Below are 15746 nucleotides of genomic sequence, written 5' to 3'. Positions count from 1 at the left end.
TATTGTGCTCAGAAACATGAGTAGAAAAATTATGTAGTAGCTTCAAAGAGAGCTTTCAGGAATTCGACACCCAAGATTATAGACCCCAGTCACCTCCTCTAACCAACATCCAAGCGATGTCATTACAAAGTGGCCACCATAACAACCCCAGCAGGCACACAGGAGGATGGAGAGCTTCCCTCCTAACTGGAGGAAAATTATTAAACATAAAACATTTGAAATCAAAGTGAACACTGATACAGCTTTTATTCTGGAACACTTGTTTTAAAATATGATGCTGGGAAAACAGGATATAAAGACAGGATATAAAGGATATAAAGACAGGATATGAAGACATCAATCAAAAATAAATCTGCATAATTTCACAAAATGAAAACGGCCTATTGTGATGTGATCATTAAAAGTTTTTTATTTATTTTTCATTGTATATGGATTCAATGCCTTTATTTGTTTTTATGTGGTGCTAAGATCGAACCCAATGCCTCACACTTGAGAGGCAAGTGCTCTACCATGAGCCACAACTCCAGCCTAAAAGTGTTTTAAAGAATGCTTAACTTTCTTCAGACATAAATGAAATAGGACTAGAATACTTAAACATATCACAAAAAATAAAAACCATAGCAAGATATTTATAGTTAATGACCAAATTGCATGATTTTCTTAAACTAGTGCTTACACTTAGAAGCATCTCTCTCTCTCAGTATAGGATTCAAGTCTATTTTGAATCTGAAAATATAGAGGGAAATTTGACTTTCAGTAGGACCATTTCATGAGATATTTAAAAGCAGTCTTCAGTTCAATAATGGGGAGAAAAAAATGGGGAGAGGCAGGGGGGAAGAAGGATCTAGAAATGCAGGATTCCAGGTAGGACTGCAACATTATGAATTCATGTTAATTATTATCAGTTAAACATTCTCTTGATTGATTTAAATAATCAAACAGTTCTGAAACTCTTATGTCTCATGCTCCAAGCTCCTAGCAATGGATCTTTCAGAACTTACCTTCTTCTCTTAATAAGCAAGCCCATGTTGCTACTGATTGCTTTAGTTATTTTAGGAAGTGTTGATTTCCTATTACAGAAAATGAAGAACTGCTTTCCATCTACCCTCATCTGATTTCTTCCTGCCAACATCCTTTCTCTAGGTTTATCATCTGTACTTGGCTTGATCCATATTTCAATGGTGACAACAGTATAGCTAGGTAAATATTATTCTCAGCTGAGCATGGAACACATCATGAATATCTTTCCATCCCTGGTATATTTATAGTTGTTTTGTGTGTGTGTGTGTGTATTTTTTAAGGATAAATAGATCTATACCCAGCCCTTTTTTGTTTTGTTATATATATAATTTTTTAAGTTATCAATAGACCATTATTTTACTTACTTATTTATGTGTGGTGCTGATATTGAACCCAGTGCTTCACACATGCCAGGCAAGCGCTCTACCACTGAGCCACAACTCCAGCCCCTTAGTTTTGTATTTGATGGCTTCTAACAGCTAAAGAAAACAGCCTAAGGTAGCATGAGGCATCCAGACATGGTTTCAATAACATTCTCACAGAGATCTTTGGCCTCGGAGCCCTTAGCACAATTTACATCCCCCCTGCAGATCTATCCCAAGTTGACATAAATATAGCAAGAGCCATGACTAGCAATAAATACCACCTGTCATTTTAAACATAGCAAGTCATCCCCCAAGAACACTGTGCTAGAGTCCTCAGCATATAAGTAAGGACACATTCCCTTTCAATCACACCTTTTCCAAAACATGCCAGAGGAGGGTTTGCTCCACATAGTAATTCCTTTTTTACCTAGGAGACATCCTGCATTTACTATAAAGTCTTCTATTTTGTTCTCTATTTTATCCCATATGTTCCCAGATTACTACCAAGGTGTGTGCTTTCTCTAATTATAAAATGATCATGTACAACTAGTAACAACAAAAAAAAAATCCATCCAACCTATTTTTTACTAAATATGGTTATGTTGTAAATATTTTAAGTTATAAACAATGAATCTCTTGATTTAGTCAGGGCTTGGAGTGGGGAGTCATAGGATATTAGCCAATGTCATATTCAGGATGATGCATTTATTCAGAGTAAATCTTAATTTTCTTGGTCTTCTTCAGAGTAGCTACAGGAATGCCTAAAAGACCTTACTAAAATAAGGCCAATTGAAAGCACCTTTACTGAAACTTGATTCCTTGAGCCAGTGGAAGGTCTTTACTGTAGTTGATGGTACTAGAGGGAGAAAAATGAACAAAATTAATACCTGGTAGTATGTAAATATAATATAGAATACTTTTATGCCATTAAAAAATACAGATCTATTTAGCCAGACACAGAGGTATATGCCTATAAACTCAGTTACTCAGGAGGCAGAATGATCACAGATTTGAGGCCAGCCTCAGCAACTTAGCAAAATCCTATCTCAAGAAAAAAAAAAAATTTTTTAATTTAAAAACAAAACAAAGACTAGGTACATAGCTCAGTGGTTGAGACCTCTGGGTTCAATTCCCAATAATACAAAAACAAACAAACAACTACACACACACACACACACACACACACATACACACTATAAATTAGTGAAGAAAAAAATTTAGGACACAAAACAAATGTTAGTATGGATCCAGTTTTATAAAAGAAAAAGAAACACAAAAGTCTGAAAGACATATTACACATATCACTCATAGCATTTCTTTTGAGCAGGATTCAAGCATATGGAGACTGTATCTTTCTGTATCTCTCAATAACTTGTATTGAGTTGGACATGATGGCGTATGCCTGTAATCCTAGCAACCTGAGAGGCTGAGGTAAGAGAATCACAAGTTCAAGGCTAGCCACAGCAATTTAGTGAGGCTCTAAGTTACTTAGTGAGACCCTGTCTCAAAAAATAAATAAACAGGACTGGGAATGTAGCTCAGTGGTGAAATGCTCCTGGGTTCAATCCCCAGGACCACAAAAATAAAAATAATTTAAATAACTTGTATTGAATTATTTATTTAAAAAAAACCACAAATATTCCCATTTTGATGAAAATAAAATAATTTAGAAATTAGAAGCTTCCCTATTAACTACTCATCTGAGAGTCACTGGGTTTCTTTCCCAAGAGGAAAAGTATCCCCACTAAATGGATTCAGAAAAGCCATAGCTAAGTATTTGCCTGTCTAGCTCTTTGGGTACACAAGAAAAACAAACAGGATAAGACTGACTTCAAAGAATGAAAAGCCAGCAAAGAGGGTGCATGTTTGGGGCTCAACAAGCCACATCTAAAGCTCCTCAGAAGTCCCAGATAGGAAAGCAATTACTGAGGCTATAAGGAGTCAACAGGGAGGAACCCAGCCCAGCCTACTGAGCTGGTGAGAAGCAGAGAGGGACTAGGAAGGATGCCTCTGGGTTCTTCACCCAGGGCTCTTTCTACAACATAGCACCACATGCCATGTACATGAGACATCTTGGGGATGGAACTCAAGGCTCAACATGAAGTTCACTTAGGTTTCATATATACCACACACACAGCATGAAGGCAATTTTATGCATTTTTAGTGCACCTGCATTTTGACTTTAACCCATTATAAGGTCAAGAGTGGAATTTTCCACATGTGGCATACTGTCATCACTCAAATTATTTCAGATTTTAGAGCATTTTGGATTAGATGATCAACTTGTTAGGAGAAGATAGCTGTAGAATGATAGAAAAATCAAACCAAGTGAAATTGCACAAAGACAAAACAGAAAGTAGAATTTAACAGCACATGCCCAACATGGCCCCAAAGTCCTCTCTTACCAAGTAGATCGTCTCATGTACTGTTTCCAGGCATCACTGCCAGACTCCCTGCCACCACCAGTGTGCTTTTCTCCTCCTACAGAAATACAAAATAAACACACATCTTTGGGCCAATTTGATATCACCGAGATAAAGATAAAAGGAGACTAGAGCTACCTGACCAGTTATTTAACATTTAGCCCAGAGTATTTCCTCTACAAACAGAGACTAAAATAAACAGAGAAAGGAAGTAAAAGAGAAAATAAAGCATAAGGAATTAAAAAGAAATGGAAATATGTCAAGAGGCTAAAGAACTCTTACAAATATATATACCATTAAACTAAGGTATTAGAGTAAAAAGGTCTAGATATAGAAAATCTAATTTTATTTTCTTGTATGTATTTATCTAAATATTCAAACTTACACATTAATTATACAGAATTATGGTTAATTTGCAGGAAAATGGACGGAAAAAGAAACCATCATTTTGAGAAAAATAAGCCAGACTCAGGGACAAGGGTCACATGTTTTCTCTTACGTGTACAAACTAGAGGGGGAAAGCAGGCCAAAAAAAAAAAAGCCATAAAAGTAGAAGGGAGACCATGGGTACAGGAAGGGAATCAAGGGGAGGGAGGCAGGAATGATGGGAGAGGTATTGAGGAGTGAAGTTTTTCAAATTGCATTTATATATATATATATATGAATATGCCACATGAAAACCACCATTCCATATAATTAATAGTGAGCCAATTAAAGAAATTAACTGAAAACTTAAAGAATCAATTGAAGAGGGCAAGGCATGTGCTGGAAACAAAAGAGATCAAATGCCCCAGAAGAGTGGACAGACACCTCCGCATCCAGCAACCACAAAGCAGAGGGCAGAGATGAGGGGCCAAACTGAAAACTGAAGCTTCTGTCAAAGTCTGTACTCTGAACAGTATTTTGTGTTAGGTCTAAACATATAAAAAGAATGCCACTGTACATAAACTCTTACAGATATTAATGCACGTTTGTTTTCCTTCTATACTGAAAAACAAGGCAAGCTGATTGTACTATACCTTGGATCATTTTTAATAAGTAAAACTTAATATACCATTGTTGGGAAGGATTTTTTTTAACCATTACAAAATTTAAGTACCAATAAGCCATGGCTTATTACCAGACAAGAGGATCAAGGCCCAGTAAAGAGAAACAACCTAGTATTTCATCTAGTTAAGAAAATATAGTTAAATTTATTATGCCAACTTTGCAAAAAAAAAAAAAAAAACAGAATATTTTATGTGAAATTTTCTAATGTTGAAGCAGGGGTTCTTAATAGTTCTGGGGTCTTGGGTATTCTCCCTAGAATACAGATGCTGCATTTCAGGGCTTCATGTAACTTGGGTTAAGGGACACTGCTCTAACTCAATGCTGCATCTGGGCAGAAGATGCAGAACTCTGGGTAATAACTTCAAAAATGGTAATAAGCTCTTTCAAGCATGTGAGATCACATATTACATCAGAATGTAAATTATACTTCAGTTTCTGGACCAAACTTTTCTAAAAGCTACTACTGCTTTTCCTTTGCCACCCAACCTGGAAAAGGAGAAATGATTCTCTACATACCAAATGCACCTCCGATCTCTGCCCCACTGGTTGGAATATTGACATTTACAATGCCACAGTCTGAACCTTTAGGTCTGTGCATAAAAGGAGAGGTATGGTGAGAGCAATGTATAGGAAATTAAAAACAACACAAACAAAAGCCCGATTACTCAAAGACTCTCAATGCTAAATAATGGATTCATTCTTTTAAAGCCCATTCACCACAGAAATCAGACATATAAATGTTAAAAATAAACAAAGTTATACCCAAGCCAACGGAAGATTCTGCCCAAATCTTTAGTAAAAATGCTACTTGAAAGTCCCTGTTTCACTTCATTGTTCCATGCAAAGACCTCTTCTTCAGTCTAAAAGGAGAAGTGTTGGAAGCTGTTAGACACTACAATGTTCAGATCAAAGTTCACTGATGTTAAACTCATTTCATGAGATATACCAATGTCATTTTAGTGTGCAACTAGAAACCAGTCAACATGTTACTAATTCTATTTTTCTTATAATTTATTTTTATTTTTGTTTTTTTTTTTCCTTTGGGGTGAGGGCGGTTACCAAGGATTGAACTCGGGGACATTCAACCACTGAGCCACATCCCTAGCCCTATTTTGTATTTTTATTTAGAGACAGGATCTCGCTGAGTTACTTAGCACCTCGATTTTGCTGAGGCTGGCTTTGAACTCTCGATCCTCCTGCCTCAGTCTCCCAAACTTCTGGGATTACAGGCATGTGCTGCCATGCCCAGTGTCTCTTATAATTTAGATAATTTTTAATAGTAATACCTTGAAGGATATTTTCCTCCATGATACTTTAAGAAACAAAGATTAGTGTGTTCTTCCATTCAAGCTACTAAGAGTTAATATATATTGAACTCCTATCACGTACAATACACTGATCTATGCACTTAACATGCATTTATTTATTTAATCTCCACCCTATGGGGATTAAACAAGTTTTATATTAACAAGTTTTATATTAACACAAGTTTTATATTATCACCAATTTACAGATTCACCAACTGAAGCCCAGTAAAACTAAATGTAAATAATTTGCACAAAAGCTCACAAACACTCTCATTACAAAACATGAAATTATTCTAAGCACCATATTTGAAACAATAGATAATTTAAAGATAAAATAAATGCAATCTTATAATTGCAACAAGGTGCAATTCTCACTATATTTTGATAACAGTAGCACATTCAAACCTTGATTCAATCTCTGAAAAAACTTAATTCTAAATATTTGTTGGCAAAGCCAGAGCCTGTCTCAGGCCAGGGAATTATTTTTACATGTTAAAACTGCCATCATCTGACCTCTGATGGGGTGATAACTGCATGTCTTCAGATTGCCCCCACATCTTCTCATCTTGTCTGCTGACAAGTACACAGTGCTCAGGCTATGGAATGCTCTAGTCCCCCTGTCAGGAGCAGCTGCCTCTGAGGCCCACACAGCTGAGTAAGGTGAAGAGGAATTGAGGGTCACATATCCCACAAACTCCAACATAGGTCCATTATTCATCTCAGCTTCCCTGGTACCTAGCTTGGAATGCTTTATAGTTTTAAAGTGTTCATCTCATAGTTTGTCCTGAACATTTGAATTTCTACTATTTCAAGTGACTTTCTAAAACCTTCTTAAAAGCTGATTGAAATTTAATATACCTTCATTTTCCCTTAGTTTTATCATGTATTTCAACATTAGACTAGAGACACAGAATCTGTTTGTACCTTGAATTTAAAGACATAGAGAATGGGAGCAAAAGTCTCTGTGTGTGCAATGGAGGCATCATGGGCAAGACCTGTCACGATTGTGGGTTCCACATAATTTCCAGGGCGATCCATAACCTCGAGTAGAAAGATGAAATAAAAGGAATGAAACATTTCATTTTCTAGTACTTGGGAGTTAGAGGATGCTTACATTTATGAGGAAAAAAATAAACAGCACTTATAGGTAAATTATTTCTTCAAAACAACTTTATATCCCAGTGAATATTATTTCTTGCTCCTAACTTAGATGGTCAGGAAAAAAAAAAAGGAAAGAAAAAGGGAGGAGTTTAAGGAGGAAAGCTATGTCATGTCACAAACAAGTTATGTTAACAAAACTCTGCTGCAAATAGTTATTTTATAATTAATTATAAAATGAGTGATGTATGACCATTGTTTTATAGACTGAATTAGGACTCAAATGTTGAAGTCTTAACACTCAGTGTGACTGCATTTAGAGACTGGACCTTTAAGGAAGTTGTTCAAGTTACTGAAAATAAGTGAGGTCAGCAGGGTCAGGTCCTAATCCAATAGGATGAGTGTCCTATTGCTTTATAGTTTTAAAGTGTTCATTTCATAGATCAGGAGGAGACACTGGAAATCTCTGTGCCCTCCATTGGAAAAAATCATGTGACAGCAAGAAAGGGCCATTTGCAAGCCAGAAAGAAACTTCACCAGGAACCAACCTGCCAACCCCACCAGCATGTTGATCTTGAACTTCAAGCCTCCTTCTGTGAGAAAATACATTGCTGTTGTTGGAGATACCCAGTGTGCGGTATTTTGTTATGGCAGCCCTAGTAGACTAATACTGTACAAAACTGATGTCACCAAAAGAATATAACGTCATAACCAACCTCTGTAAAACCAAGTCCCTAGTCCACCTCCACTTAACTAGTGACTGCCTTTCCTTCTGTGAAATGTTCTGAGGCCCACAGCAAGCTGCTATGGCTGGGGGGTGGGGGTGTCAATCCTTCAGAGGGTTTCTAAAATTCTTCTCTAAACCTTCAAGCTATATTTTACCAAGAGTCACTTTCTTTTTCTTTTTTAATAATTGGTTCTTTTTAGTTATATGTGACAAGAGTCCATTTTGATATAATTATACAAGTATGAAATATATCTTATTCTAATTAGGACTCTAGTCTTATGGATGTACACGATGGTGAGTATCACTGTGGTGTATTCATATATGAATACCAAGAGTCAACTCTTGATCAGGTGCATGGCAGCTGTATTTGTTATTACAATGCTATATTATATATGTAACTTAAGTAAATTTTACTAAAGAATAAAAGCTATTCCTGTACAGAATGGGTTAAATGCTTTCGAGAAAACTCAAAATAATAAATAATGAATATATATACACATCCCTGCCCAATAAGATGTGGGTGTGTTGATGATAAAACTAGAGAGGAGGATTCTGCTGTCAGACTGCTTTGCAAGATTCAAGTTTCCATGAATTTTAAATAAGTGAGACTCAATTATATAGATAACAGATTAGAGGTGCAGCTTTTGCAGAGATGAAAACAATAAATTCCTATAATCCATGAAGAAAATACCTCGGCTCTACATCAAAAGAATCACAAATAAATGTAGTTCTAAGTAGTTAAGTTAAAATAAAATACTTATGGTTGTATTTTTTATTTCCTGCCTTAACTGAACATCTCAAATGACCATTAAATATGGATTCTAATTGTGCTGAACACAAAGTCTTCTACTGTGACATAACAGAAAGTTTACAAACTCCATACAAACTCCTCGGGTCCCTACCCAAAGGCCACCAGGACTCTGAGCTTCTTTTTTTTTTTTTTAATATTTTTTAGTTGTTGATGGACCTTTATGTTATTTATTTGGATGTGGTGCTGAGAATCCAACCCAGTGCCTCACACATGCGAGGCAAGTGCTCTACCACTGAGCCACGACCCCAGCCCCAACTCTGAGCTTCTTGTGCGTCATTCCCTGAAACATTCCACACAGTTTCTGTTATCATTTTTTAAAACCTATTTCCCCCTGTAATAGGGACAGGGAGAGGGATGTTCAATGTGACCCTTCACCAATTGTCTCAGAGACCTACTTGTGCCTAAGGGAAAGAGAATAAAAAAGCCATCACTCCTGACCCCAAGGCTCTCATTACCTTGCCCCCATAGACCATTGTGCTCTCATTACCTTGCCCCCATAGACCACTGTGCCTCCTTCTTTCTTTGCTTCTTCCACCGCTCCAAGAAACATGCTCACTGACTGTTTGGTGTGGAGTGGCCCATATAGGACATTAGCTGGGGAGAGAAAAGGAATGATCTTCATTTTGCCCTAAAGAGCATCGCTTATTATTATACCAGCTTTTCAAAATGAATAGGCTAATAATAATCCCTTCCTGTAGCCTCTCAGTTAAGAGCAGGAGTTGGCAACTTTTTTCTGCACCACAGAGCAAACATACTCCACTTTGCATACCATATGTGACTCTACAACTATTTGATCTCGCCTTTGTACTGTGAAAATTGCTGTAAATGACATAGAAAAAAGCATGGTGGCTGTGCAGCAGATACAAAGAGGTGGTGAGCCAAATCTGCTTGCCAACCCTGGCTTTAGAAAAAAGGCTATCAATCAGAATACTGCATTAAAAATTCAGGATCAGAGGCCTAGAAGTGTAGCTTGATGGTAGAGTGTTTGATTAGCATACACGAGGACCCAGGGTTGATCCGCAGTGAAGTGAAATTAAATAAAATAATATAGGATTGGTTTATTCATTACAGTGTGAGCACTGCCTAAGAACATCACAATCTCCATAGCTTTCATGAAATTCAAAGGGGAGAGCCTGATGCTGCCCTATGTTATGGCTGCTGGAAACAAGAGCATCAAAGATAACCACAGGTCAGAGGAGGGAAGATTTAGGTAGGCCCCTGTGAGAAGGTAGCACTTTATGCAGAGCCAGTTACAGAAAGTGCTGGATGAAGGCCAGAAAGAGCTAGGAATGTTTGAAAAACTCAAAGAAGGTTGAAGAACTGGAGATTAGGGAACAAGGGGGAATGTGGACATAGTTCTGTTGGGAAGGTGGGTAGCTATGAGATCACCGAGACTGGGAGCCCATGAAGGAGGGAATCAAAAGGAATCTAGTTTTAGTCTAAGCACAATAAGAAGGTCCTGGAATACTTTAAGCAGAAAAGTGAACACATTTTAAATGATCATTCAGGTTTCTCTGGGGGGCAGGAGTGAAAGTGATAAAGTCAGGTAGGGAACTCTTACAGCCTTCCATGAGAGAACACAGCAGTCGACCTGGACAAGGGTAACAGTAAATGGAGAAAAGCTCATCAAATATCAACCCAGCTGAACAGCACCTCCAAGTCTCACTCTCCAGCATATATCAAACGCCTAGATCCTAACTTTACTAGCAGCACATGTGTCTCCCCAAATGCCCAAATCTCCTTCATATGCCCCCAGGCCTAAGAGAAGACAAAAAAACTCAGAAGATCAGAAACACTTTTAACACCAACTGTTAAAATCTTTGAAAATTGAACCAGATACTCACAGTCCCATGGGTTCCCGACTCGGATCTGTGCGTAGGCCTTTTTAAGTCTATTTACAACATCATCATGGATGTTTTCATGTAAAAACTAAGAGAAGAAAGAAATATTCATGGGAATAGCAAAATGTACAAGTTTTTAAGCAATGAATACTTTTCTTAATAGTATTAATAGCTTTTTAATACTATTAAAATATAGTAATCTCTGAAAACATAAGCCAAAACATGTTTTTTAAATTATATCATTTCTGATTTTAATATTAACTATATGAAGTTAATAATTTCCTCCAGGTAGATGCTAGAATAAAATCACAAGCTTTATCAATTGTCTAAGGACCTATCCAGCAAAACTTCACAAATCCATTATTCCTATATTTGTTTGAAAACATTTAGAACTTTTTTTTTTTTTTTTTTTGCAGTGCTGGGAATTGAACTCAGGGCCTGCACATGCTAGGTAAGGCCTCTGCCACTGAGCTGTATCCCCAACCCATAACTTCTTAATCAGAATCAAGTCCACCTTGAATACAGTGCAACCACAAGTCTCAGCACAATGGCTGGGTCAGGCTGATCTGTGCTGGGTCACCACAAGCCCTCGGTCTCAGACAACATAAATCTCCAGCACAAGGTCTTAAATCAGGCAAGGACACCCATGCACTCACTCTGTGTGGGATGTGAACTCTTACTACATTCCTAGCAACAGAGGTGAACCTGCCAAGCCATTCATGCTCTAGGCTAATGTCCCTGTGACAAATGAATTGTCACTATGAGACCACTCACAAAGTGGTCTATTATACTGTAAAGGTTTTTCTCTTACACCTCACTAACTGTTGCTATGGAAATCAGTTTGATCAATTATTAATAGCATTCTTTAATATTTAACACTAAATATAAAGCATGGCTATGTATATTTGCTCCAAGCCCCAAAGGAAAAATAAAAGTGGGCTGAAGAGAGAAATGAGTGGCTCTCAAGTCATTCCATATTTCATCATTTACTTAAGGATATAATTATCTGCAGGATGCTTCTTTCTTTGTTTTAATGTAATGTTTATGGTGAATCAAATTAATAAATTGTAAATGCTATGAATATCATAGATGTGTTTGAAGAATTCAACTGAATAATGTGATTTTCATTTGCAAAATGCAAGAAAAAGTATGAAAAGTGTGAGAAAGATAAAGATTGAATTTTCATATACCTTTTATCTTGTTCTAATTTAGATTATGCTAATCTTCCACAGAATTTGTTCATACTCATTGTGAATGAGAGCAAAATTCAAAAACAATTCCTTCAGGATTTGATTAGTTTTTTAAAATGGAACAATGGAAAAGCTTAACAATGGAAAAAATAAAAGAAAATGTGGTCAAATTTTATACCTAACCAAACTGCACAGTTTTACTATAGTATTTCAGTACTATAAGAATCATGAACATCAAGGTTGTATGTATTTCACATAAAAATGAAATTCAACTCAATCTAAGTATATAGTTTAAACTTTAGAAATCCCACACACTACAAGTAAACCACATCTTATATACATTTATTATTATCTGTCCTATGCATATATGTTTGTGTGTGTGTGTGTGTATATGTAGATTATATATTTAAAGAAAACACAAAAATAGTCATTTATTTTCAATAAACCATGTCACATCAAGTCAAACTGAAGACTTGAAGCCAAAAATCAAAATCTTTTAAAATGTTTTTTATAAAAAAATGAGTCTAGGGCTGGGGATGCAGCTCCGTAGTAGAGCTTTGCCTGGCTGCCTATGGCCCTATGGTCAATCTTCAGTACCACAAAAAGATAAAAAAATAAATAAGTGAAAAAAAAAAAAAAGAGAGAGAGAGGCTACTTTTTAATTGAGTTTTAGAATTTTTCAAATTTCTAGCTTTTTAAGTGACACTGTATTTTGTCCATCTTGTCCTACAAGTATGAATAAAAATAGGTCTCACCTTTCAGTGTAATACCCATCAATTTGTTTTGACACCACTGCTAGCTTGGGGTGGGGGAAAAGGCTGAGTACCTGGTTGATCAACATCGCCTCAAGCACTAGAGAGCAGCAGGCCCACACATTTGCAATCCATGTCAGCAGAACATATTTTTCTGGCAATATGTCTACAATACCTATTCAGCATAATTCATTAAAATGTGGTGTATAAGATCAGGAAAATCTCATGCACTACACAGCACACTCACCAGTCGCCTTGCAGTGGTACACCTCTGGCCAGCTGTCCCCACGGCAGCAAAGAGAGCTGATGGAACAACTAAGCTGAGGTCTGCATCCTCAAAAGCTTAGAGAAGCACAAACAACATGCCCATCAGTGCAAGGAAACAGGCAGAGAAGACATTTGCTAACTGGTCTAAAAGGATGACTTTAAAAAGTAAGAATGCCAAAACCATCATAAAGCAAGCAGGATCACGTTGCAGACATATACACATGTGCTCATTGGGGGTGAAGACACTTTTCTTCTAGGAAAGATTATAGAATAGAGCAATTAGCTCTATGACCTTTACCCAAATACACAGGTAAACTGAGGCTCTCATTCTCACCCCATCATCTTTCATCTTCCTCAATTTCTGACACTATCTGAACCTCCTTTATATGGTCATTGGGCACTCTTCTCTAATGCGATCATGCTCTTCATCAGCTTTATTTGCCTCTAATCTAAATTCTCAGACTCTTTTGATGCCAGTGACCCTGGGTTCATAGACAATTAAAGACCTCCATAAAAAAACATGCTCTGGAAACACCCAAGCACTCACTTGCATTAGTCAATTTCCTGTTGCCATCCTGCAGATGCTTTTCCAAATCATTTTCAAATCATTGAAAAACGTCTGTTTTCTGCTCTACTACATGGAATGATCTTATCTTCCACTTGATGGAAAAATTCACATGGAAAAAGCCCCTTTTGAGCTTCCTCTATTCCTCTGAAGAGATCAATATAAAGTCACTTTCAAATTCTTCTCTATTTTTATCTACTCTCAGAAGAGAAAAAAATAGTATAATCTTTATAAGAATAACCCTTCCATTTATATATTTTTTTAATTCCTCCTTTCTTATATCTTCTAGAAACTTACAGCCAGTTCCTCCTTCCATCTTCAATCCTGACCCTCCAATCAAACAGCATTGTCAGACTAGCATGATGGTTAAGAAAGTGGTTTGTGCAAACAGACCAGAGTTCTCATTCATCATTGTTTTTTAGTTGTGTTATTTCAACATTTTTTTTCTCCCAGTACTAGAGATTGAATCCGGAGGTACTACCTCTTCCATTTTACTTTTCATTTTGAGACAGTCTAAGTTACCTAGCTGACCTACAACTTGTCCTCCGGCCCCCAAAGCTGAGCACACTCCCTGGCAGTGCTCACAAGTGCTAACTACATCTAGTGCTCACTAAGTGTAATCTCAACGAGATTAGAAGTTCATCTAAAGAAAACCCTTTGCCATCTGTTTTTAAATCTGTGATGAACACCACAAATATATAGACACAGAAACATGAAGATAGCAGCAATATAGTAATTACCAAGTTTTTCTTTTTATCACAAAAGCTGTTTCTATTAAGACTCAATGTACTGACTTTCATTACATTGTCCAGAAGTTAGGGTGATTTTCTAATTCCCTTTTGTGCCAAACTCAAATAATGAAAAGAGATGTAAATCATCTCTTGGTCTGCAGGTAAGTGATTAGCAAAAAACACCTGAGGAAGCACGCCCTCCCAACAGGAAACCTCCCACACTCTGAAGAAGTTCAGCTACAGAAATTAAAAGGAATCAGCACATCATGCAAGACTGAGTTATTCTGGAGCAACATGCATCTAGTTTTCAGAAAACAAGGAAAAACATGAAGTAATAATGCCACAGTACAGACAACGGAAATCTCGTGCACTGTGTTATATTCTCCAAACATGAATACTTCTCCTACTTAGTTATCTTTGTCTTTAACCCCAGCTTGTGTTGTGTCTCATAAGTAAAATTCCTACATGGAAATAAGACCCAGCTCACATAACATAGAAAGGATTACTTCCTAAACAAGTTCTGCATGTTCAAATGGCTACTGTGGCTATGTTAAACAGAAAACAAAACAACTAAAAAAGAGTAGCCTTACCAATAATGGCATTGTTTCCTCCAAGTTCTAACAAACTTCTCCCTTTAAAAACACAAACACAAATTAATTACTATTTCAGTATTTACTGCACATTGCTGTATATCTTCAAATTATAGTCTATCTCAATAATTTTTAAAATTTTTTGATGTATAATTATGATAAATATTACCAACAAATTTCCTTATTTTGATAATTATACCATGCTTACATGAGAGAATGCCTATATTCTAAAACCCTGAAATATTTAATGATAAAGGGACACAACGTCTTTGACTTATTCCACTAACAGTAACAATAACATGTACATACTAAATACAATGTGTGCATATATGTTGCTGGAGAGAGAAAGTGATAAAGCAAACTGGGGCAAAATATAAGCAATTAGTGAATCTGGTTAAAGGGTATAAAGAATTCCTTATACTAGTCTTGTAACCTTTAAGTTTGGAATTAAGAGAAAAATAATGTAAAATGGGCCAGTCACTGAGGAAAACAGTATGGCAGTTTCCAAAAAAACTAAACAGAATTTTTATATGATATTAGAAATTCTACTTTAGGATATTACCAAAAGAAGAGAAAGCAGGGACTCAAACAATTACCCCCACGTGCTTAACAGTTTTATTCACAGAGCCAAAAGATAGAAGCAACCCAAGGATCCATCAACTGCCAAGTGAAGAAAACGTGGTGCACATACAGAGAAGAATATTACACAGACTTAAAGAATCCTATCCCACACTACAACATGGATGAACCTCAATGACACTACACCAAGTGAAATGGGCCAGTCACAAAAGGACAAATATAATTTCACTCAGATAATGTTGTAAAGTAATCAAAATCATAAATATAAAAATTTGCCAGGGGTAGGGGAAATTACTGTTTAATGAGAATAAATTTTTAATTTCGCAAGATGAAAAAGTTCAGAGTTGGGGGGTGTAGCTCAGTAGCAGAGTGCCTGCACCACATACACAAAACTCTGAGCTTGATTCCCAGCATGGGGGTGGGGTGGGTG

General features: G+C 36.6%; 1 protein-coding gene across 1 annotated transcript in view; it reads right to left on the bottom strand.

Annotated features, from left to right (window-relative positions):
- Positions 1–227: 227 nt before the first annotated feature.
- Aldh7a1 (aldehyde dehydrogenase 7 family member A1) overlaps positions 228–15746 on the bottom strand; it is a 39226-nt gene continuing 23707 nt past the window's right edge. Inside the window, exons 10-18 of the mRNA XM_015486636.2 lie at positions 14738–14779; positions 12832–12926; positions 10646–10730; positions 9289–9395; positions 7090–7206; positions 5621–5718; positions 5375–5448; positions 3791–3866; positions 228–2241 (exon numbers count right to left, since the gene is read on the bottom strand). Of these exons, the coding sequence (XP_015342122.1) occupies positions 2187–2241; positions 3791–3866; positions 5375–5448; positions 5621–5718; positions 7090–7206; positions 9289–9395; positions 10646–10730; positions 12832–12926; positions 14738–14779 (749 nt within the window). The 3' untranslated portion in view covers positions 228–2186. The remainder of the gene's footprint in view (positions 2242–3790; positions 3867–5374; positions 5449–5620; positions 5719–7089; positions 7207–9288; positions 9396–10645; positions 10731–12831; positions 12927–14737; positions 14780–15746) is intronic.

The sequence above is a fragment of the Marmota marmota genome, unplaced genomic scaffold (genome assembly GCF_001458135.2).
Source record: "Marmota marmota marmota unplaced genomic scaffold, marMar, whole genome shotgun sequence".
Lineage (NCBI taxonomy): Eukaryota > Metazoa > Chordata > Mammalia > Rodentia > Sciuridae > Marmota > Marmota marmota.
Note: the sequence above shows the minus strand (reverse complement) of the source record. Positions and strands in the feature narration are given on the sequence as shown.